The sequence below is a fragment of the Anoplopoma fimbria genome, chromosome 18 (assembly GCF_027596085.1).
Source record: "Anoplopoma fimbria isolate UVic2021 breed Golden Eagle Sablefish chromosome 18, Afim_UVic_2022, whole genome shotgun sequence".
Lineage (NCBI taxonomy): Eukaryota > Metazoa > Chordata > Actinopteri > Perciformes > Anoplopomatidae > Anoplopoma > Anoplopoma fimbria.
Genome location: NC_072466.1, coordinates 19896774 through 19921060, shown reverse-complemented (window position 1 = coordinate 19921060; position 24287 = coordinate 19896774). Strand labels below are relative to the sequence as shown.

At 40.4% G+C, this 24287-nt stretch overlaps 2 protein-coding genes across 4 annotated transcripts in view; both read left to right on the top strand.

Moving 5' to 3' along the window:
- The window catches only part of LOC129107408 (forkhead box protein N3-like), a 58759-nt gene extending 54090 nt beyond the window's left edge, over positions 1–4669 (top strand). The window contains 1 exon segment of the mRNA XM_054618890.1: positions 1053–4669. Within this exon segment, the coding sequence (XP_054474865.1) occupies positions 1053–1611 (559 nt within the window). The 3' untranslated portion in view covers positions 1612–4669.
- Positions 4670–7196: 2527 nt separating this feature from the next.
- gtf2a1 (general transcription factor IIA, 1) lies at positions 7197–18234 on the top strand. Of its 3 annotated transcripts, none has more exons than XM_054618386.1 (10): positions 7197–7409; positions 9010–9111; positions 9271–9484; positions 10792–10856; positions 11830–11905; positions 12584–12708; positions 13318–13422; positions 13702–13992; positions 14341–14430; positions 15678–18234. In XM_054618386.1, exons 1-10 carry the CDS (start codon positions 7380–7382, stop codon positions 15783–15785), a joined length of 1206 nt encoding a protein of 401 aa, XP_054474361.1. In that variant the 5' UTR covers positions 7197–7379; the 3' UTR covers positions 15786–18234. The 3 variants fall into 3 exon arrangements, with proteins under 3 accessions (XP_054474361.1, XP_054474360.1, XP_054474362.1); XM_054618385.1 differs by having other exon boundaries at positions 12584–12726; XM_054618387.1 differs by lacking the exon at positions 7197–7409 and adding an exon at positions 8408–8515 and having other exon boundaries at positions 12584–12726.
- Positions 18235–24287: the final 6053 nt, after the last annotated feature.

Below are 24287 nucleotides of genomic sequence, written 5' to 3'. Positions count from 1 at the left end.
TGTCAGTCAGGGCTTTCCCTGCGCAAACACATTCCCACGCAGACATACACAGTAGCACACATACAGTAGCTCGCACACAAACACACATACACAAAACAGACCTCGCTCCAACATTTTCCACCGATAGTTTACATAATTACATCTTCATTGTGTCCAAAAGTCGAAGGCATTCACACGCTCCCTGCTGTTCACATTCTATCCAGGTGTGTTTATCTAACTGCCTCTCACACACAAACAGGTTTATTAGAGGGAGAGGCCTCATGATTCAAAGAACATTCGGAGCATGCATGGACATGCACATCCATCATGGGAGCATAAGAGTATGATGTCCTGCATGGCATAATGAATTAAACATACCCAAAGTCTCACTAAAGGTATGCAGTGAATATTTGATCACTGTATGAGGTGCATGTTTTTCTTATAAGATATTAATATGCTAACCCTCTCATTCTGAAGGGAGAAGATGTCCGGGGGACAGGGCACGCCGCTGAAGCTCCCTTTGATTTATCGGTTGTCAGAATACACCCCTGTCCTTTAATGCCTCACAGAGAAAAGTGTCTTCTTACTAATAGAGCAAAATATGTGTTGCAATTTAATGTAGAGGCTGATGTTTACTGGACAGTGGGTAAATGGCTTTGCTGCAGAATCGTCATTCTGTGGCGCTCTGACTTTAAAGCTTGCAAGGTCCTTTATGTGCTGAGCGAGTTTCACGACCTTAGGGAGCACGTGAGCTGCTCAAAATGCACTGTGTCATTCGGAAATATGCATAGGTGGCAATTTCAGAATGATTCCCCTCATTTCTGTGAGGAAGGGCTGACTCTTCTCTGGAGATGTAAGATTCTGACCGGACCTGAGAACCACACACATCAGGCCCTCGAGGGCTATTTGAGGGTGACAGATTATCAAGTGAAATCTTTTTGCTTTTAAGCCAAACGCAGAGCAAACTGGAGCGGCTGGGGTGGAGTGAGGCGTGTGAGGCCGGCCACCTGTCTGGCACTGTGACAGCAGGAGAAACAATATTGTCTCTCACTCTGTGTCCTTGCTTCATACAGATCATCCCTGGGAGATTATCTAAGCCGAGGACAGGACAGCCCGTCCCGGTACTCTCCTCCGCTCTGCAGCGAGGACCTCCAGGACGACCACACTTACAGCACCGCCAAATCCCCCAGCAGGCTTTGCTCCTCAGGAGCCGGCACCCCTTCCTCCCCCCTGGACGACGACGACGACATCATCGCCGTGGAGATCCAGTCAGACGTCAAACCGGAGCCCCGGGAGATCCCGCTGGATTCTCACATCACTGCCGCTGCCGCCACCTACATTTCCCAGCAGCCCCTGCGCGGACAGAGACGTAGTTCGGGGCCGGGAGCTGGGACTCTGGCGGGAAGCAGTTTGCCCTGGACCAAAAACAGAGCAAGGGGCATTAGCGACACGCTGCCGCTGAAGAAGCGGCGCGCGGCGGCGGTGGAGAAGCCACCGGAGAGCGACGACGAGGAGATGAAGGAGGCGGCGGGGTCGCTGCTCCACTTGGCGGGGGTCAGAGCCTGCCTCAACAACATCACAAACCGCACCGCCAAGGGCCAGAAGGAGCAGAAAGAGGCCCTGAGAAACTAAGACTCAGACATAGAACAAGTACATAGTCATGCAAACACACACAGAGACGCTATACAGCTGAAAGCACACACACACACACACACACAGACACACACATTCAAGACACAAATAGGTCAACAGGTAACGTTACTACAGCATTAGTCTCAACGGACACTTCTCATCTCCCTCTATCTATCTGCAGGGCATTAGGTGAATCCTACTTATTTGTGGCAATATCAAAAATCTATGTTTTCCTACATGTTCAGCAACACTAACATCAATGGGTATTTCTCATGTGTCTCTGTTGTTTTTGTTGTTTAAAAGGGGATGAAAGCCATAAAAAAACGCATGTTTTGTCACTAATTTGGACAAGTTAAACACGACAAAACCGAATCACATTGAGGAGCGTACAGTACATAAACACAGAAGATGGCTGTTTGTCTTACCTGTTTGTTTCTATGTGAATCTGTAGCAATCTTGCAGTGATGCCAGCAAAGACGGTGGAGCCTATTTGACAAGAATTGGAGCTCTCTTGGCCGCTCGCTAGCATCACTCTCCTACATCCACGAGCACAAATGTGAGACTGTGCCAAAGACAAGCGACCAGGTTGCTTCATGTAGCCGATATAACAGCCGACAAAAAAAAGAAGGCATATTTGTAAAGAAGAGCTAGGGAGAATGACCTAAAGCGTCGAAATAATTGTAAAACCCAATGTGATATATATTCATGCACTTAAGATTATTTAACACCACTTATAATAGGAGCATCATGGGTAAAGACATGGTTTATTTCAAGAGCACTCATAGTATTTAAGAATAGATATTTAAAAATAAAAATGGTCATGTTTTATCACCATAGAGATGGATAGTGTGCCGGGTCTGAGGCAATATCTCCTTCATTTTGTTGTTGTTGCATAATGTAAACGTCCCTGAAACTTCCCCAGTACTTCTGTCCATAGACGTAGACACCTGGTATAGATATCGTAGCTACCAGTAGCTACCACACCTTCCTATTCATTTAACAATGTCAAAGAACTATATACATGAACTGTGGTTTTAGATTTCTGTTTGTGTCTGTTTACCCTCACTCTACCCTCATAAAGATATAAGCAATTTGTCCCGTGTGGACAACTCTGTAAAAAGGTTAGAAAATATTTTATTTTTTTCCTTTCTTAATTGAAGCAATTTGACCTGCAGGACTTTCTCAGTTATATTGCATGGGTGCTTGTAAATAAGATAAAAAGCAAATCTTTTTTATTCAAAGATCATGTAAGATAAACAATGTATTTAGCATGAAGCATGACTTATTTTCATATAAACCTTGATCCTAGAGGAAAGAAAAAAAGTTTTGCCGCCAATTCCTATACCCGTGATTATATTGGAATTTTTATTTTTTTCTTTGAATCTTTTTTTATTTTTTTCTGAGCGGGCTTTCAAAGACACGTCTTCAGGGAGGAGCGTGGGGGATCACTCTGCACCTCTGGGCTTTGGGTTCAGGCTATGTAGGCCAGCTGAATCACCTCTTAGGGGTGGGCTTCCGTCTTCTTCTGCCTGTACAGTGATTTTTAGGTGTTTAATGTTAACCCCAGTGTTATTTCAGAACACGTGTGTAGAGTGTGTGTGTGTGTGAGTTGGTGTGCCCAGGAGCACACACCCTTTAACATTGTGCCTGCCTGCCTGCCCTCAGAACCTCTGTTGTCATGTCTCTGACATGTTTTGACAGAACGTTACTTGTCTTTATTTTTTCCTCTCGAGTGTGTAAATGTACATGTGTCCTTATTTCCCATCGGCATTGTTCAGTGTAAATGTATGAATCAGACAGGCATGGGAAGCTTTGTAGGTGTCCACAAAGAACCTCATATCTCCAAATAGGCTACTTAGAAATTGGATTGAAAAGAAAGAGGAATGTAAAAGATGGCATAATGACAAAAACATTTTTTATTTACATACAGTATTGTTAACCCTTTGATTAAAGGAAATACTTGCTGTTGTGGATGTCAAGCTTGCATACATATTTATCTCAAGAGCCCAACCTGGAGATCAGATGTATGTGCCACTCTACAAAGAGAATGTGTATCTCAAGCCGGGGTTTGGTTGTAGGAGCGGTCACACAAGGGTTCTGTTTAAGCTCAATGGACGTTGAGTGATTGTCAGCGAGCCAAGCAGGCAAACCAATGCATGTCCCATCCTCTGGTACAGTCTTTTGCCACCTGTAGCATGCATCACTGGCTTTGCATTTTGTATGGTATCCATGCCGACATAAAAAAAAAAAAAGGCTAAAAGGAGACACTGTCAGTGTTCTTGTTGTGTGCCATCCGTCTCTCGTCTGATATCTGTCTGAGTGCTCCCGCGGCCCAGGTCAGCAACAATCCACTGTTGTGGTGACTAATAACGTGTTCAGCTGGCAAGAGCCATGTCAAGGGCGGGAGTGTGTTGCTTTAGCAACCACCTTTTCTCCTCTGACTCACTCGGCGACATGCAGGAAGGATGAACTCCTGACCTACGAGTCCTGGAAAAACAGAGCAACACATAAAATACACCTTGGACATTTCAAAGCAAAGGAAATATTTTTCACTGCCTAAAAGCCCCCCCCCCTTAAAAAAGTGTTTATTTCAAACCTGCCAAACATAATAACTAAACGCTCTAAAAAAAATACAGTTGCCATTTATTTATTTTTTGATGTTTTTATGCACATTTTTATTTTCTGTTCTGTTTTCTCTCCGACAAAATGATCTACAATACTGCCATTATTTCTTTGGTGACTGTCTGAGCTGAATATTGGAAAGCCATAGGTTAGAGATGTCAAAATGCAAAACTGTTATTGATCTGTGAGATGTGATGCAGAGTGCACCGGGGTGTTGTTTTTTTTCAGTAAATGTTCAATTCTCTCCTTATTGTGCAATCATATTGCCAAAGAATGATTTTAAGACCTATTTCATCACTACATGTAAATATCAACGTTGTCCAATACCGTGGCAAAAAATATATAAATGTTGTTTTATTTTGTTTTCCATTTCCTGAAAAACTGCAATGATGTTTATGTGATGTATTGTCTTCCAGTTGGTTGCAATAATAAAAAATACAAGTTGCAGAAGATTCGTTTGGCTGCTCCTTTTGACGGACTTGAACCAAACACGGAAAAACGTAATCATAGAGAATAATACCCATGTCAACTATCGTGACACATTAAATCACAGCATCGCTGGTAGGCGCTTCAAAACAGCAATTGAACTGTGTTTTCTCTCAGAATTCAGAGTTAAATATAGTAAAGCTTATAAGAAAGCATATCACCCTCTCTACCCCCCCCTCATTTTCACCACTTCAACATGCAGCACACACGAACCTCCCATTTGCTGCTAAAGTGCTAGCTTTGTGAGACTGGAGACTCTTTCATTTGCTCTCAACACTGACCCCAATCATTAACCTCACATATTCCCATCAACACGGGTCTTATCATAACCATGCCTCTTTTGCCAGTTAATTATTCATTTACTTCCTCTAATCACTTAAGTTCAATACTTCTGATTAAAGTCAGAATCGGCCTTCCCCCTTAGGGAAAGAAGTAAAAGAGTTAAGTGTACCAAAGAGTTCCTCAAAGCCTTATCAATCTGAGTGGTGCCATTTTGGAGCCGCATGGCAGTGGAAGCCCATTCATAATTGAAGCCGAGACAGGCTTAATCTCAAGCTAGTGCCTCCCTGTGCAGCACGCTCCCACCACCAACACATCTGGAGCTAGCAGCTCCTCTGTTGCTATGCAACTACAGCAAAGAAAGAGGGGGGAGAAAAGTGTGCATTCTCTAGATCTTTAGAGGGCATCATACCACTCCGTTACCGAGAGTGAGGCTCAAAGGTAGCGACGACAAGCCTCCCATTACGCAGCTTTATGTTTGATCGCATCTCATAGTTTTAGAAACCTACTAGACACATGTCTCCCATCGTCGTTTTTTTTACAACACTTCCATTTTTGTTTTCTTAAAGAAAAAGGTTACAAGTGAATTCAAAAGCATATTCTCATCAGTGTCGGGTCGACCTTTAATTTCCCCGCAGTGAAATAAATTTAATGAAGTCAGTTGTGACATTCCATCCTGGAGGAGGCACACTGAGGTGCTAAGTGGATTGATGCACAGAGAGCTGTGTGTGTCCCGGGCTATATCATCCATATCCACAGAATGACCAGTGAGGCAAGTTTCCATGGAGACAAAGGTGGAGGTAACGTTCTCTTGTCAGGTCTAATTTATTGCAAAGCTTTAATGATTCTTTTGATATGATCCCCTGGTAGTCAGGACAGGTGTATTTTGGATTAAACAGATAGATCCTATGAATGTGCTTATCCCAAAAAAAAAAACACTTAAACCCCCCCTTTATTGAATTAAAATAGTTGTATGCTACACAGTGTGGATAAATTGTGTGGGTGTTTGTGTGTCATGGAATCAGAAAAGGAGAGCTTGTTTTCTGGAGCTCCTCTACGTGGTGTGATCACACTCTTGTGGCAGAAAGATGTTACTACATTAAAAAGCCCTCTGGAACCATAAACAAAGCCAACGAATATCCCCATATAGAAGTAATGTTGCATTAAGGAAATTTAATTACAATAGCAATACACTTAATGGAATGAAACTCTATGGAAAAAAAAGTATAAACCAAAAAATGTCAAACAGAACACAGAAATTAGTAAACACGAGATGTAGATTGAAACAGAGTCAGATTAAAGTTTTAATGGAGACCAATTACAAAGTCCTGGGGTATGAGTGTGGTTTTACAGTGCCCCCTTTATGTTCTCTGTCCTCAGATTGTGCAGGAATTTGCTGTTATGTCAATTGATTGATATCACTAAACAAACATTCATGTAGTGGTTTTCCTTTGGGGTTTATATTTGTTTGATTGTTCTATAAATTCATTGAGCATATGAATAGTATTTGCCTATTGTCTGATGGTCCACCAGAGTGTGGGAACAATGGCTCCTGGGATATTGTGGTTATCTCCTTATATGGGTCATGCGCAACCAGCTCTGCTCCCAGCAGACCACATGACCACATGACAATAATAACATGACAATAAAAACCCGTGCAATACATTACACATTACACTGTGCAATAATAGTTAAAAAAGTTAAAAATAGTTAAAATAGTTGTTGTTTTTTTCTCTGTCTGTAAATATAATATTTCAGTTATTGTTGTTTTTTCTACTGTTTTTTTTATTTTTTTATTTTTTTATTGCTTATTTATAATACTTGTTTTATTTTATTTTTATTTTTTTTATTTTAGCTTGTCTTCTTCTACTATGTCTCTTGTGTGCACTTTACGCTACGCTGTTGTAAGTCTGCTGCGGGACTAATAAAGGATTATCTTATCTTATCTTATCTTAATATTTACACTCAGCCTAATTCAGTGAACGAGATCACTGAGCATTATAACGCTAATGCGATCTGTGCACGTTTATTCACCGCGTACCACGTTAAGCACATTTAAACTACATTTCCCAGCAGCGGCCGCGTCGCTCGCTCGTCGTACTCCCGTACGAGATCTCGCGAGAAGCACGGATTGACCCTGCCCTATGTCTCGCGCACTCGCAGCTCCACGCTCAGTATATAAAGCAAGACAACGACGGACGGAGGACGGCTGGGAGTCGCAGCCCGGGACTGTAAATAAGACCGCTAAAACTGTGTTTTATTTACAAAAGTGATGCCGGCTGTTTTAAGAGACCGTTCCCAGTTGTTTTAAGTCGTTTTTTTTTGTCATTTTTGGCTCTATTTCTCGCCTATTTCCGTGTGGTTTTTACACTACGCGTATAATGGCGAACTCGGCTAACTCGAACCCAGTGGTAAGGATCAATCTCTAAGGATTGTCAGCGGGGGAAAATGGGGGTTAAGATAAGAGAAAGCTGTCAACGAGCTGGTTTTTTTTTTTTTTTTTTTTTTTTTTTAATATATATATATAAATCATTCAGTAAAATGAATCGGCTTTAACAAACACTTCACTGTTCTATCAAATAAAATGAAGACTAACTTCAGTAGATCGGCCATTTTAATCAATCTTCAAAACTGAGACGATAGTTCTCTCAGATAAAGCCATCTGGTAACGTTACACGAACAGATGTGTGTGGAAGTTAAGGGTTGGAAATGCAAAAGTAGAGTTCTAGGCTATTTGTCCATTTGAAGCTTACATGAGGTGGTTAGTTCTAGTGTCCCCTGAGTATATGTATGGCTGAATGAATGAGTTGATGCTGGTTTTCGGGGTTGATGTCTGTGCTGCTGCTTTACTTTAGCAATGCTTGTGTCCACGAGTTATTAAAGGGCAAATCTGTAAAGTTAAATAAGCTAAATTGTGTAATTTGGCTTAGTTTATTAGCTGCAAAATGTTCGCAAAGCACCTCGCCACCATCCACTGCGAAGTCTTTAAATTAAAGTCTCCATAGCCGGAAAAACCCGTCGCCTCATCTCTGTCCACCATTCCACGACCAGCAGGCAGGACAAGCCGTCCCCAAACCACCACTGTTACCCATCTCATGACTCCCAGCCGACAGGTCCCTGCTACCTAGTCAGAGCCGAGCGGCCGGGAGATAACACCCCGAAAACATCCTTCACTTTCCGCCACGTATCGTAATGTACGGGCTCTGTTTGCCGCTCCGTAAAATGGCCTCCACGTCTCCCCTCGCTCCGGTTGTGGCCCTCCTCTTTTCCGCCGCCTGGTTTTATACGGCCATGTTGGCTCTCTAATATAGACTGCCCGGGATGGGAAGGTGCTACTCGACGCTACGTCACCGCCTCTACGTATAAACAGCAGCTTTAAATAGTGGAGCAGCAGACGGGCCGAGGGGAGGGAAGGAGCGACCGAGGTCCGTGCTGGGACGACGCAGTGCGGTGGCCGGTGTGTGTGGCCCTTTCTGACGCGCTGAAACGAGTTTCTCACGCTGTTTGTCTCTAAATGGTAAACATGGACGCTGGTTGTGGGTGTGCGCCATGTTCGCTGCGTTATCCCGAGGGACGCACCGTGTACGTGGTCGGTAGTGACAGACGACAGACGGACATGTAGCCCACATACCGTGACGCGCAGAGGCTTCATTAAAGCCCAATCCCAGCTTTTTATTTCCATGGATGTCAATATTTAAAACAGATATACACCAAACATTACTTTATTATAACCTACTCATGTATGCTTCAATGACAAGGGGAGACTGAATCTATATCTACAGGGTTTGTTAGACATTTAATGTTCTGCTGCTGTTATAGCACTATTAGTAACTGTTGTGTTCCTATCAAACATTTATCAATACCACACGCCATATGGTGTGTATAGGTATAAATGTAAGCCCCAAATGGTAACTTTGATTATAACAAATATATTTGTATTTTCTTCCTTAGCAAACACAGTAATGAAAGTGTTCTCTCTTTTTTTTTTTTTTTGTCCTTGTGTCCTCAAAGCCTAAACTATATAAGTCTGTGATTGAGGATGTGATCAATGAGGTGCGAGAGCTGTTCCTGGACGAGGGAGTGGATGAGCAGGTGCTCCTGGAGCTGAAAACGGTAACTGTCCCCATCAGCATTGTCTCTCCCCCCATACAGTAATGAAGTTCATCTCTGTGAGAGTGCCCTGGAAGGATTTATTCTCTTAATGAAAATGGTTAATCACAAAAGTATTATGAAAACTCTGAGACCTCGTCTTTCTCCTTCCCGATGCTCCAGCTGTGGGAAAACAAACTGTTGCAGTCCAAGGCAGTGGAGGGCTTCCATACTGAGGAGCAGGCAGCCCTGCAGGTCGCTCAGCAGCAGCAGCAGCAGCAGCAGCAGCAGGTTCAGCATCAGGTTCAGCATCAGGTTCAGCAGGTCCAACAAGTCCAGCAGGTGACGCAGCCGGCGCAGACCCAGCAAGTCATTCTCCCCCCTCAGCAGCAGCAAGGTTGGTCGCCAAATGACACTGCCACACTGCACTGGTTAAGAACAACAAGCTGTAATGCCACAGCAGAATCATCTAAGATCTGTGAATCATTTGTACACACAAACAAATGTTCATCTGGACGAGTCACATACAGCTATCCTTCTTAAAAGAAGTTGTTGTGGAAAAAATTCCTTTGATAAACAGCTATTTTGACAGAAGTTGATATTAAAAAATCGAAATTATTATACTACCATATTATTTAAACCAGTGGTTCTCAAATGGGGTACGTGTACCCCTGGGGGTACGTGAAGGCACTCCAGGGGGTACTTGAGATTTTTAAAGAATATATTTAAAATTGGCATCCATTCAAAAATCCTTTCAAAATAGTTATTTAATAAATATTCAATAAAATATAAGTGTAAGTTCATGAACTGAATTCAATGCCACAATGCAATCTTCAGTGTTGACAGTTTAATAAATCAGACACTGATGGCACAGCGCTGTGTATTCCATCTTTTTTTCAACCAAAAATTCTTTGCGCTGGTTAGGGGGTACTTGGCTGAAAAAATATTTCACAGGGGGTACATCACTGAAAAAAGGTTGAGAACCACTGATTTAAACCATTAAAAACTACGGTTGGTAATGTATTTGTCATATTTGCTCACCAAAGAAAAACAACCAATCAGAGCCCAGGACGCTCTACCGTTAATCAATGTTCAAGAACTCCAATAAAAATGTCAAACTAGGCAGCACTGATGACATATGAATCAAGATTCTGTTACTGCATTGCCTATTTCATCCCCTCACGTGTTTTCAGGTACATATTTTTGTGTTTATCTCTAAAATGAGTCTGTGACCACATTCTCATTTACAGCTAAACAGAACCCAGAAATATGTTTCTGAAATGATTTGAGGCAAGAAATAGGCGATGCAGTAACAGAATATTTGATTGCATTTGTTCAGCGTCACCGAGACAGTTTTATTGGAAATCTAGAAAAGATTGACATCTTTGTTGGAGAGTCCTCGACTCTGATTGGTTGTTTTCCCTCGGTGCGATGGAATATTACAAATGTCATTAGGAGCACTAAGAGGAGGCTGAGGATCCAGATTTTTTTTCACAGATAATCTGTGTCATGAACGTTACTATACTGTATATAATGAAAATATGCCAGTTATTTTTAATGAAGGTTACCAACTGCAGCTTCAAGAGCTAGTAGTAGATTAAATTACTTGACTAAATTAGTGTTTGCAAATAGTTTTCTTAGCAGGACATTGTAATCAGTTTTGGGACATATTATGGTATGAATTAAATGTGTCTCTCTGCACAGCTCCCCAGACGCAAGTCATCGTTCAGGATTCCAAGATTCTGCAGCACATGAGTGCAACAGGGATGGTAAGTAGATAATGTACAGATAAAATGAACATAGCATTATAGTTTGGTGATTTGTACTCATAAGAAGAGAGGCAGATCCAATGCGGCTATTGCTGCTCTCCACTGTACACACATTCACAGTGACTCCCTTATTTCCTGAAGAACCCTATTAGTGTAATGTATTGTTATAGAGAGACAATTGTTATCCACGCACATATTTTCCAGTCAGACAAAATGAAGAAGAAGATCTTAACGTGTCTCTGCAGGATGACTGGTGTAGAAGCAGACAGGTGGGGGGGAAGAAGGACAAGGAAAGTAAGAGTAGAGGAGATGGAGTAGCTTCAGAGGGGGCCTGTAGCCTGGGTTACAGGGGAGATGAAGCTGGGGATAATGCGTCCTCTCACATGCTCACGTTGTCTCGCGCACACTGACCAATACTTTGTCAGTTTCAAATTCACACGACAGAGTGTCAACACTTCCCTTCTTTTTGTGCTTCCCTCTTTCAACAACACTTCAGTTCAGCATGCCATCTGTTGGTGTCAAGGCCTGCATCTGTGCTGTATTAGTAAACTGTGTTGTTTTTTGACTTAATTCTCAAACGCTTTGTTTAAGCTTCACTTGCAAATGTTCTAACCTTTTGCCATCAAACCTGGCAGGTAAAATGAAGAAATGCAAATATGAAAAGGCTGCTTTTATCACAGCAGCCAAGGGAATATGAATATTAGCACTTAAATTGTGAAGTAATTGTGTTGTATTTCATGAATATTAAAGTCTCTCTAGAGAAATAAATTAAATGTACACTTAATTCATACATTCCTGTGTGTGTACCTGGTGTGTATTTAAAAGCCCCCTTTTCACCTTGACAACCTTAGACAGTCTTGTTTTCCATATCCTTGAACCCTAACGTCCTGCTGTAGGGTATGTTCAGTGTGTGTGTGTGTGTGTGACTGCCTTGTTTCACTCACTCATGTGTGTTCCCCTGTTTCTCCTCTAGAGTGCAGCAGCTACAGCAGCAACCCTTGCTTTGCCCACAGGGGTCACCCCGTACCAACAGCTCATCACCAGCCAAGGTGAAACACTCACAGCTTTATCTGTGCATCAAAATGGGAACAAATACATCACCCTTTTTGTCTTCCACCCGTAGTGACCTTAATCAATCTAGATTGTTTTGGTGGGATTGGCCTAGTATTGGAGATTGTTGGCTCATTACATTAGACAAAATACATTAGAAACATCCAACAGCAATGTCTCTCTGGAAATCATGACCCGCTTACTGAAGATAATCCACAGATCTTGTTGTGAACAGCTTCATGTAGGAAGTATTCTCTTTCTACCAAACTACACCTGCCAACTGTATCATCACGCAGAAGGAAGTGTGCATGTGGCAGCTTGAGATGTAAACATTAATATTGTCCACTCGGCTGAGCTGTAACATTAGTTAGCTCAGTGGTGCTTTCTGTGTGCGGCCTGGTTGGCAGGTGTGGTCCGATAGAATTAAAATAGTTCCTACATAAAACTGCTTACAACAAGGTCTGAACTATCTGTGGAAATTCCTGTTTAGTTCTTCAAATGTATTTTTTATTTTTTTTGGTCATGCAGAGTGCCATATAGTCCCATTATATTGTAGAGAAGACCGATATCTCCAACACTAGGCAGCTCACCAAAACTATCTAGATTGATAAATTGCACTTTTTTGGTTCATTGCTACATTCCAGCACTCACATCTGCTCTGTTTCATGGTCTCTCAGGTCAGATCCTGCAGGTGGTCCGTGCTCCCAACGGGGCTCAGTACATCATCCAGCAGCCGCAGCAGCAGATTGTCCTGCAGCAGCAGATGCAGCCTGGCGGCGTGCAGGCCCCGGTCATACAGCAGGTATGCCCCATTAGACAGGTAGGAACTCCTCACTTTGACAAACAGAATCCAGACTGTTTAAAATTTTGAAAAGAAGTGGCTGAAAGTTCAACATGGCTGATTTTATCTTGTTTATCTGTGCTCTTCAGAGCAACAATCAACAGCTCATAGTGTTCACCAATTGACATCCTGTGTCTCATCAAGAAGCTGTTTGGCTGCATATAGCTGTGGGTCCTCTAGCGTTGAAGCAGTGGAAGAACCAATTTATGGAAATAAAGACTTGAAATATGTGGGGAAAAAATGGCATGAAAAACATATACTATGGAGAATCAGGACACTTGACTTATCAAATGTCACCTTTTCCTCCTAATAAATCTTAACCATGACCTTTTATCAGGTACTTCTCAAAATGAACCAGCAATAGTAAAATGCATCACTACTTGATGAGCCAGAATCCAGCTTCCCTCCTTTTTAACCAAACTTACAATTACAATAAGTCAATTGAGGTTAAAATAAAAAGCTTTTGGCATTTTAACATGTGATTCCTTTACAGGTCTCCAAACCAATACATTTATGTTCATGCCAGGGCTTTTGCAAAATGTGAGGTCTTCCTGTTTTCTGTGTGTCCAGGTCCTGGCTCCGCTGCAGGGCGGCATGCCCCAGCAAACAGGAGTTATCATCCAGCCGCAGCAGATTGTCTTAGCTTCAGGAAACAAAGTCCAAGGCAATACACAGGTCAGCTCTTCTTCACTTCCTCCAATACCTATTGAGTTGCTCTTTTCTGGAAGTTTGCTTCTCACTTTTCATTTCTAAAACATTCTTATGCGGTTCCACCATATACTTCTTACCTTTTATGTTTTTCCATGGGCATATGTGTCCATTTTGGACTGAAGCGGGTGATACAATTGGGTTCATTTTATCCTTAGCATGCACAATGTCAGACAGGAAGCTTGATTTGGAATTGTGTTTGTTCTAAATATACATTCCTAACCTGTCATAACTGTTTGCCGTTAGGTGATGCAGGCAACAGCTCTGGCGCAGCAGCCTGGTCAGGCTGGACCAGCTCAGGTCCAGCAGGTCCAGCAGGTCCATCAGGCCCAGGGCACAGCTGCACCACAGGTCACACAGCAGGCCCAGCAGCAGGCCCAGGCTCAACCCCAGCCACAGCAGCCTCCCATGATACTGCAGGCGGACGGCACCGGAGACACTTCCTCAGAGGAGGACGAGGATGAGGAGGAGGAATACGATGAAGATGACGAGGAGGAGAAGGACAAGGATGGGGGAGAGGACGGGCAGGTGGAAGAGGTGGGCACCAGAGGAAAAACAAACTATGTAGTGAAACAGACACAGAACAAACGCTGTTGCTTATCGGAAGCCGTACTGTTGGATGGTTCAGCAGACATTATTTAAGTGGCTGTTGGGGGATCAGTGTTTCAAAAATTAAGAAACGCAATATGATCTAATGATGATAAGGAGAGCGTTATGTTATACTGTGTAAAGATATTTTCTTTTCCCCATAAAATAAATATGGGTCATTTGCTAGTGTGTTTCTCCTGTAACATAAATCAATGGGACATTTAGCTAACCGCTGTCAGCCACTCTGTGTGGTTTCATCAACTACATTTAATGTCGTTAGTTTTGTTTCCTCACCAGGAGCCACTGAACAGTGGTGATGATGTCAGTGATGAGGAGGACCAGGAGCTGTTTGACACAGAGAATGTAGTGGTGTGCCAGTATGACAAGGTAAGAAATGATCCATTCTGTGAGAGAACATGGTACAACTAAAGGCAATCAACCTGCATGTATGAAAATTTTAAATGTCTAATTATCTTATACCTGTTAATTTACACTAGCTTGTGTTATGGTTGTTTTTTTTCCCTCGCATAAATAATTTGTTTAGTTTGAGTTAATTAACTGTCGGCGGACAGGTCACCAGTCTATTGCAGAACTAACACTCATATATGCTAACGTAATTAGGAGTCACCAATTTGCTTGGTTTTTTTTCAGTAATAAAAAAAGCCTTTTAAGCCACTATAATTGTGCTGATACCAAGGAGACGATACAAACAATAGCCACAGCATAACAGAAGTGTTTTATCCAAAGTGCAGTGTTTGATCACCAGTATCAAACAGCCTTAAGTGTATTACAGAAGTATTAAACTAATAAAAAAAGGTGTTGAACTTTCTCGATTCTGAGACGCGATGCGGACGTCATGACTGCATCGATGCAGAGACGGAACATAATCAGGAGTTTGGTTTCATTTCAGCTCAGTGAGAATATTAACTGCTTATTGCTGTCATCTACTGTCACGCCTGTGTCTCTCCTCTCCGTTGTTGTTTTACCGAGGAGGCAGAGCTTTGAAGGCACGCGGCAGTCTGCTTGCTTATTGCTCTCGCTACCAATATTAGTTGCTCTTTTTCAACAATTTTGGGCTGAAAAAAACTTGCGTGCAGGCTGAAATTCAACAGTGGCGTTCTGTTGGGAGATGCAGTGACTTAAACCACGTAAAAGTAAAGAGCTATGGAAAAGGATTTATGTTTTGTTTTTGGAATTATGTACTGAGGTTTGTCACACAGATACTGGTGTTGAAGAAATTAAGCTTTTTATATTATAGAATATTGTAGTCTGGTTGTTGAAAGGAATTTTATAAATACAAATGGAGCTCGGATTTAACCGACTGCTTTTATTAATTGATGAAGAGTAGCCATGTGCAGTAATATAGGAAATTGAGGATGTGATACATTGAGATGCTTCAAGAACAGTTTACAGGTGAATCGTGATTGAATCCTGAGGCCAGTAAAGATTCACACCTCTCGCCTCATTCAGTGCTATTGGTCAATGCTGGTCAATATTAAGGTATGCGTATCAGTGCGGCAAAGTCCTCGATGTACGTGGGCTAAAGCCGTTAGAGACGTGTCCACTGTAATATGAAACAGTGTCCATCTGTCTTTGACGCCCACAACACTGATTTCCTTCTCTTTCCTCCGCAGATTCACAGAAGTAAGAACAAATGGAAATTCCACCTGAAGGATGGGATCATGAATCTGAATGGGAGAGACTATGTCTTCTCCAAAGCCATTGGGGATGCCGAATGGTGAAAAACAAAGAAAAGAGAAAAAAAAAAAGGGGAGAAAAAAAACAGAAAGCAGCAGGAACTCTGTAACTCCCTCTATCCAGTTAACAGACACATCATCCTTCCATATCCTGTGACTGGATTCATTTCAGGAAACAACTTCTGAGTCTCTGAGAACTCTGACAAACCCAGCGGACTGTGAGGTGCCGTAAAACCTGAGTGTTGTCAAAACCACTCGGCTGGCCTTGCAGGATGAGAAACCCACAGGGGAAGGGAACGGCTGCAAACGGAGTCCTCTTGATCTTTCTTTGCTTCTTTCAGGCTTCTCAACGTTCTCCCTGAGAGAATTCACACACAATGGAAAGTAAGCATTTCACACTATACAGGTGTAGTGGACCAGGGTGACCTGACCTGCCCTGACACAGGTGGGTCAGAGGTCATTCATTATAACCTAGTATATGAGAAATGCCTTCATGACTGCACTGTAGTCGGTTGACTGGATTGACTCGTGTCTTCATGTAAGTCCAAACTTTTAGTGCCACCAGTCAAGATTGCTGCCTTTAGAGCGGCCAGAATCAATTCTGAATCAATTCTGACTCAATTCATGTTTATGAAAATGGTGCTCCAGAGTGTTTTATGTAGTTAACAACCTGTTATTGTTTTAAACTTTTAAAAAGTGTTTCATGAAGGGTCAAGACAAAGAAGGTAAAATTACATTAATTCTAGAATAACTAATAGTTGTTTATAGGCATTATTTTATTCTGAGTGCTCAATCCAAATATATTGTTATTTTTCTCATTTGCTTCTCTAGAGCTTCATTCCATCTTTATCCTTCTCAAAAAAAGAGCAGATCCAATACCCAATTCATTTAAGAAATGTACAAAATGTCTGAAGGTTTGTCCCGTTGGTGTATCTTCTTTGCTCTTATTTTAGTTCCCTGCAGCCGTCTGAAAATTTGCACTGTTTATCAATGTGTTGTGAAATCAGTCAAGTTAATCAATAGCCACAGTGTGCTCTCTTCTATTTGTATGTGTGCGAGAAAGTGTGATACAGGGACTGACTGTACAGACATGTGGGGAGTGTGGATGTTGATTGATGTGTGTGTTGTCACCGCTTTACTCTGGAAATATATTTGTTTATTTTTTTTGCACACCCATAATCTCAAAATGTTTCAGTTAAACAGTAAAATAGTTTTTAGTGGGGACAGAGCAAAGTCCTTTATCTTAATTTATTCCTGAAAATTCAAGAATTGTTCTTTTTTTTTTTTTTTTTTTTTTTTTTTTTTTTTTTTTTTAAAAGGTTTGAAAGCCGCACCAAACTGTGCTCTTATAATCTAATAAGTGTTCCTTTTTTTTCTCCTCTGTTGGTTGGGCAAAGCTACATGACGCTGTGTTCCAAATAATTTCGTCCACCATATGTTCTCCTGGGCTTTCATTTTATTCATGACTTTTAAACGAGAATATTTTCTATTGAAGCGAGTTAACTCTGGGGCCTGTGTGTTTCTCTGCAGTTTGTTTTTAGTGCCCCTGTTGCAGCAATTTGAAATAAAGTATGTGTTTTTTGACTCTGGTGTCAATTTGGTTGATTGCTGGCTATATAGAGTATGTTTTTAAATAAACGATTAATACCAAGAAAGCACTCATAAGGTTAAAAATGCAGAACGAAGAAAAATAAAAGATTTTAAAAGTTAACATTTCCCCATTAATAATCTAATGGGGATAAAATAAATTGTTTATTTTAGATTTGTTTTGCCCACAGACTAGAAATAATTGTCTGCATCTATTTTGATTAATGTACACTGAAAACAAAGTGGCTGGGAAAAGGCTGGCATCTTGAAATAGACACTTAATGTGACACTTAATCAATTCAATTCAATTCAGTTTATTTTGTATAGCCCAGAATCACAAATTACAAATTTGCCTCAGAGGGCTTTACAATCTGTGCACAATCACCATTCTCAAATAATAAATATAGATGTGCCAACAGAGGTTTGCGGCATATTTCAGGTAGAACACTAAAGACAAAGGACAGCATTCTGTAGCTCTCCATAGTTAATGATGGATGAGCTGATGAAAAGTATGACTATTAAAAATGTATTCTCAGCTTTCAGAATGTTCTGTTGTGTGTGTGTTCTATTGTTCAGATGATTTTGGTAATGTATTGTTCATATATATTGCATTTATTTTTTTATTAAATCAAGGTTTGGAACAAAATCCCTATCCCTTATGTTAAACAGGCGATGAAATCAGTGTCACTGTAAATCTTTTATTCAAGTGGAAAAGTCTTTAAGAATTTGCTATTACAATATACACTGGTTCCCATTTTGTCAGATTTACCCCCACAGCCCTATCAGATGAAACCCAGCCCTTTATCATCACCCGCCATCTTCCTTGTGTGTTTGTTTGAACAGATGTTGAAGTGGATGTTTTTACCGGTTTCATTTAAAGTGGATATTGTTTATTTTCTTTTTTTCATACAATGAACTACCAAAAATAAAGTTTTGTCAATGCATCTATTACCTTTAGCTAATATTGCAACAATTTCGCCCATTATCTTTAGCTAATATTGTAACACTTCATCCATTACCTTTAGCTAATATTGTAACACTTCACCCATTACCTTTAGCTAATATTGTAACAATTATTCAATTACCTTTAGCTAATATTGTAACAATTATTCAATTACCTTTAGCTAATATTGTAACAATTATTCAATTACCTTTAGCTAATATTGTAACAATTCACCCATTACCTTTAGCTAATATTGTAACAATTCACCCATTACCTTTAGCTAATATTGTAACAATTCATCCATTACCTTTAGCTAATATTGTAACAATTCACCCATTACCTTTAGCTAATATTGTAACAATTTCATTACCTTTAGCTAATATTGTAATTACCTTTAGCTAATATTGTAACAATTCACCCATTACCTTTAGCTAATATTGTAACAATTCACCCATTACCTTTAGCTAATATTGTAACAATTCATCCATTACCTTTAGCTAATATTGTAACACTTCACCCATTACATTTAGCTAATATTGTAACAATTATCCATTACCTTTAGCTAATATTGTAACAATTCACCCATTACCTTTAGCTAATATTGTAACAATTCACCCATTACCTTTAGCTAATATTGTAACAATTCACCCATTACCTTTAGCTAATATTGTAACAATTCACCCATTACCTTTAGCTAATATTGTAACAATTCACCCATTACATTTAGCTAATATTGTAACAATTATTCAATTACCTTTAGCTAATATTGTAACACTTCACCCATTACCTTTAGCTAATATTGTAACAATTCACCCATTACATTTAGCTAATATTGTAACAATTCACCCATTACATTTAGCTAATATTGTAACACTTCACCCATTACCTTTAGCTAATATTGTAACACTTCACCCATTATTCAATTATTTAGCTAATATTGTAACAATTCACCCATTACCTTTAGCTAATATTGTAACAATTCACCCATTACCTTTAGCTAACATTGTAACAATTCAACCATTACCATTAGCAATTTCAACCGCTTTGCCTTTATTTAACTATTTAAACTCTATCAATTATTTGTAGTAATGCATTACATTAGCTAACTGTTAAGGTAATACACTTTTCTGCTCATTTTCCAACTACATGCTCAAATGCAACTTGTAGTATTCAAGCTTATAGCTGACCCAAAATGTGTAGGCTATATATTATTTAATCGTATCTTAATTTCTTATTTTTTCAAATGAGTTTAGTCACTCCAATCTTTCCATGTATCCTATCAACTGCAGGAGCAGCCTCTTGGGTACAGGGGCCCTGGTTAGAAATCAATTCCATCCAGGTTTGTGCCCCAGAATCTGCAGAACCTCAGCATGTCTTCGACTCCACTTTTGGAGCTTTATAATCCGGTGTCTGATTGGCTGTCAGTTTCTGCACAGCACTGGGCGTTCTCCCTGCCTTTTCTCTAATTCCTAACCAAACTGATCCAATCCCTGTGTATATATCCTTGTGGGCAATTATGAGATAAAGGTCTGGTGCTGTCTAGGATTAAAGCTGAATCAGAAACTACATGGAGATTTCTGCCCTTGATTGTAAATGGATTTGAGGCAAGCTGTCACTTCTACAATATATCATGCTTCACAAAGACTTATTCAGTCCTGAACAGACCTAGTGGAGGAAGAATGTATCCCTTGCTGCTACTGATGAAGTGGGCTCTCTTGCTACTACTGGGCACTGAGACGTTAGAGTCTGTACTTCTGGCGATTGAGGCTTATAATGAGGCCCTGGAGATGTCTAACTTAGACTCTACAGCTTTCTCTGCTTACCACATAACTGACAGAGACTGCCAATCAGCTGCATGGCAAAATAGAGTTTGTATGCTTCAGTGGAATGTAGTAGCCAGGCCTGTTGGCTGAGGCGTGTTGAGTTTATCGTAGTCTGTGAAGTTCTTTGGAACAAAGAGCCTCTATCCATTTCTAATGGAGATTCCTCCTTTCCTGGTTTTATCCTTTGTTGAATTCCATGTAGCTACTTCAGTTTCGGAGTTCTGGTATAGGGCATGCTGGCTCACTGTCACACTGTCATGGCTTAATGGGACACTTGAAAAGAAGAGAGCCATCCTTAGGTACAATTCAATTAAATTCCATTTATTTCGTATAGCCCAAAATCACAAATTTGAAATTTGCCTTAGAGGGCTTTACAATCTGTACACATACGACATCCCTTGCCCCAGGACCGTCACATCGGTACAGGAAAAACTCCCCTAAAAACCTTTAACAGGGAGAAAAAAGTAAAAAACCTATGGGAGAGCGACAGAGGAGGGATCCTTCTCCCAGCATGGACAGAATGCAATAGATGTCATGTGTACAGAATGAACAATATAATAGAGTTACAACACATTCAATATGTATGACATAAATCATTTATATATTAAGAGTAGTAAGCAGATTAATGAAGGAAAATTAGGACTACTAGTAACAACAGCAGCAATGGATATAGTAGAATTATAAAAATGGTAAGAGCAGTAATGGTAGAGGGAATAGTAATAGTAATGTGAATAATAATAATAATAATAATAATAATAATAATAATAATAATAATAATAATAATAATAATAATAATAACAACAATAATAATAGTGGTAGTAGCAGTGGGTGTCAGCCGGGCCACAGCAGGAGGTACGACCACAGTCCAGGTACCACAATGATTAATGGAAACCTGCGAGGCGAGAAAGCACAAAGACTCCGGGAAGAAGCAAAGCCAGTTAGTGTAATGGTACATGGAATAGTAATAGTAATGTGACTCATAATGGTAGTAGTGGTAATAGTAACCCTTGTGCTTTTCCTGCGATGACAAGCCAAAATGATCCACTCACTGTCTTCTGAGAACTATGAATGCATAAAGGTGTTATAAACAAGATTTGGGAGCAATTCTATTGCCTCTCTTTGGCTCTTAACATGGTGACTGCTGAGCCGGCAGCTTACAGAGTAAGTGTAATAAACTCTAAACTCATATCTCATATTCAGGGACTACATTATTGCCTTTGTACAAACCCTCTTAAGAAATAAGTCAAGTATTACATTTACTGTTTGATGTGGCTACAAAATATATACTTTAACGTACTTTTTTAAGACCTCCTGTTTCTAAAGTATTTAAAAACAAACTGGCCATCTTTGTAAAATCCCCAGACATCTTAATAGTGCATATATCAGTTAACTATTTGTGCCAGTTACATCTGAAAAGCTCAGAGGGTGTGGGAAGTGAAGAGTTGCAAGACCAAGCACCGTGACCACTTGCTGGCATCACTAGGGAGAGTGTTAACCTTAAACAGTGTTTACTTGAGCAGGAACTGAAGGTCGAGTGCTATGCGGTCCGGCTTTGTCAGCTTCCACCGCTGTATGACAGCAGTGCAGAGCAGAGACCATGAGCCTAACAAACTGCACTTAAAGCTCTTGCGGCTGGCAAAGCACAGAGAAGCTCGGATTCACTCTCTGCTCAGGTAGACATTACCATATACACCATATCTTTACATAGCAAGTGTTTGTCTGCTGCCATATTAACGCTCTGAATCCTTTATACCGCACCTTTAAGCTGCCTTTTGACGAGTTAGGGCGTAGAGCATAGTGCACACACTTGCAGAGGCAAAGCGCAACGCAGGTATACTTCATTAAAAAGTGGCCATGTCACATATATATCACCGGCTATATCAACAAAGCAAGGAGAAGCTCTGATAACAACACACACAGAGGGAGAGAAACATATCTGCTCAGATAGACATTACTCCTTTATATCTTTATATCTTCTGCTATATTAATAAAAATGGTTAATACGGCTCTACTGTATTGTTTGGACAGAGGCCTTTAGCAAGGTGTTCCCCCTGTGCACATTTTATTAACAGTAAGGCATTCTAAACTACTAATCTTTGTGTCAAGCCATGCACACCAACTGGGCAATGTAAACGAGTTTGTAATCGCCCAGACTTTTGCACAAATAGATAAAACACAGAGTGAGATTCTAATTTCCCTGTATGGATGTAAATGGATAACCGATAAACTGTATGACATGATGAAATGTTTGGTGACAGTAGAAAATATAAAACTTTTTTTAAGTGTTATGGTTGATAAGTGGAACCACTTTCTGAACAAGGCTGGGACAAATGTTTTCGCTGACTTCAACTCTGTGGTTCACTCCAGTAGTCATTCAAGAGATTTTCTGTGAGAGAGAGAAACTTGACTCTTTAAGAGGACCGTCCATGCCTACTGGCCCATGGAATAAGTTAAGGAAGGACGTCATAAATGCAGGGATTTTATGTTCCCAGCAACAAAAGCTGGATGGATACTTGAAGACTCTGACCTCCTCTGAGCGACCAAGGCTATTCTAAATCTCCTGATAAAAACCACAATTTCTCCTTTTCATGATTCTTTTCCCACTGTATTTCAGCAACATCATCTGGTGTTAGCGCGGTTCATCGTCGTGTCGTACCCTGCTTATTTGAGTAATGGCCCGGCGATGGGTTTATTTGAAATACCGGTCGAGGAATGATGAGGCAGGCCTGAGAACCAGCAACGTGAAGAATGTCAAAATAAATCGGTTTGCTTGGCTCATTCTGTCTGTTGGTTTCTCTGATATAATCGCTGATATTTTGATGTCCTAAGTTGAGGTGACGTTTCAGAGGTCAGATATATTACCATCCCCAGTCTCTTCGCGCTCACTCACGCAAATGTGAAGTGGTTTTGATTGTGATCAAAGTTGACATGCACACACTCATGAAACAAGTCTGAAATGTGGGTTAGCATTAACTGTCAGTTGAAGGGAGGAGGCCCCTCACAAATGCAGCCAGGCACATCATGCTCCAGCTCTGTGTGCGTAGCATTTGAAGGGTCCACACTGGATTGTTGTTAATGGGTGATTGGAAGAGATGGACACAATGCTGTGGAAAACATTTGGCTGAAAATGATGACCTGCAAGTCTGGAACACATTGAGCAGATTCCGCTCTTAATTTTTTTCCACTTTAAATCTAGAAAAAACAAAATTTTTAGGCGTCATCTCACTGATACTTTGAGAATCCATAAGAGCGGTATAGGGTTTGGAATGTACTATATTTTCCATACTGAAACAAACTGTCCAGCTGTCTGGTCAAATAACTTCACAACAACTGTGCAAGCTAAATTAAAAAAGGTCTGAAATGATCCCTCTTTCCTGGAAAGTCCCCCCTGTTCATCTGTATATTTCCTTGAAAAAAATGTCACCCAGCAGATGAAATGCTAACCAGATGTTAAGCTGCCATTGGCAGAGGGTTTCCTTTAACTCATAATACCTCAATATCGCACAAGTTACAGCAGTGCAGCTCACACGTGTCTCAGCTGTATTTGCTTTAAGCTCTCCCGGTGAAGGCAAAGCTATCTCTGCTGATTGTATAAGTCACTTGTTTCCGTAAGAGGATGGAAAAATATCACGATCATGGTAGAAAAACAACCATGACATTCCAGGGGAGAGACAAGGCTTCAACAGTATACATTTGTGATTATCATACCTGTCTGTAATTTGTAGAAAATTGCTAATAATGAAAATATGTCTTGTGTTTACTTTTGTAATTGGATCACATGCTCTCGGGAGATGAGGACGTACCTCTGCAAACTGTTTTGCTGGATCCATTTGAAAAAAGAGAAAGTAAAAATATTTGGTTACATAAAAAAAACCTCAATAACACAAAGAACATAGGTATTGGAATATTTTATGAATCTAAAAAAAGTTATACATCAGTTTGGTGCAGGTATAAGACACAGGAAAGTACAATTTCAGAGCACTGTAAAAACACTGCTTTCCAACATCACATCATAGTACTATACGATTCCTGTCCATATTTACTGTTCAAATATGGACAAACGATTTGTCCTGTTTTCCTCCATAAATCACCAAACACTATTGTGTTCTTACATTATATACAGAGCAAATTATAGGACAGTAACAAATGCAGTGTTTTATACATTTTCTGGATAAAGTTCCCACTGTGAACAAC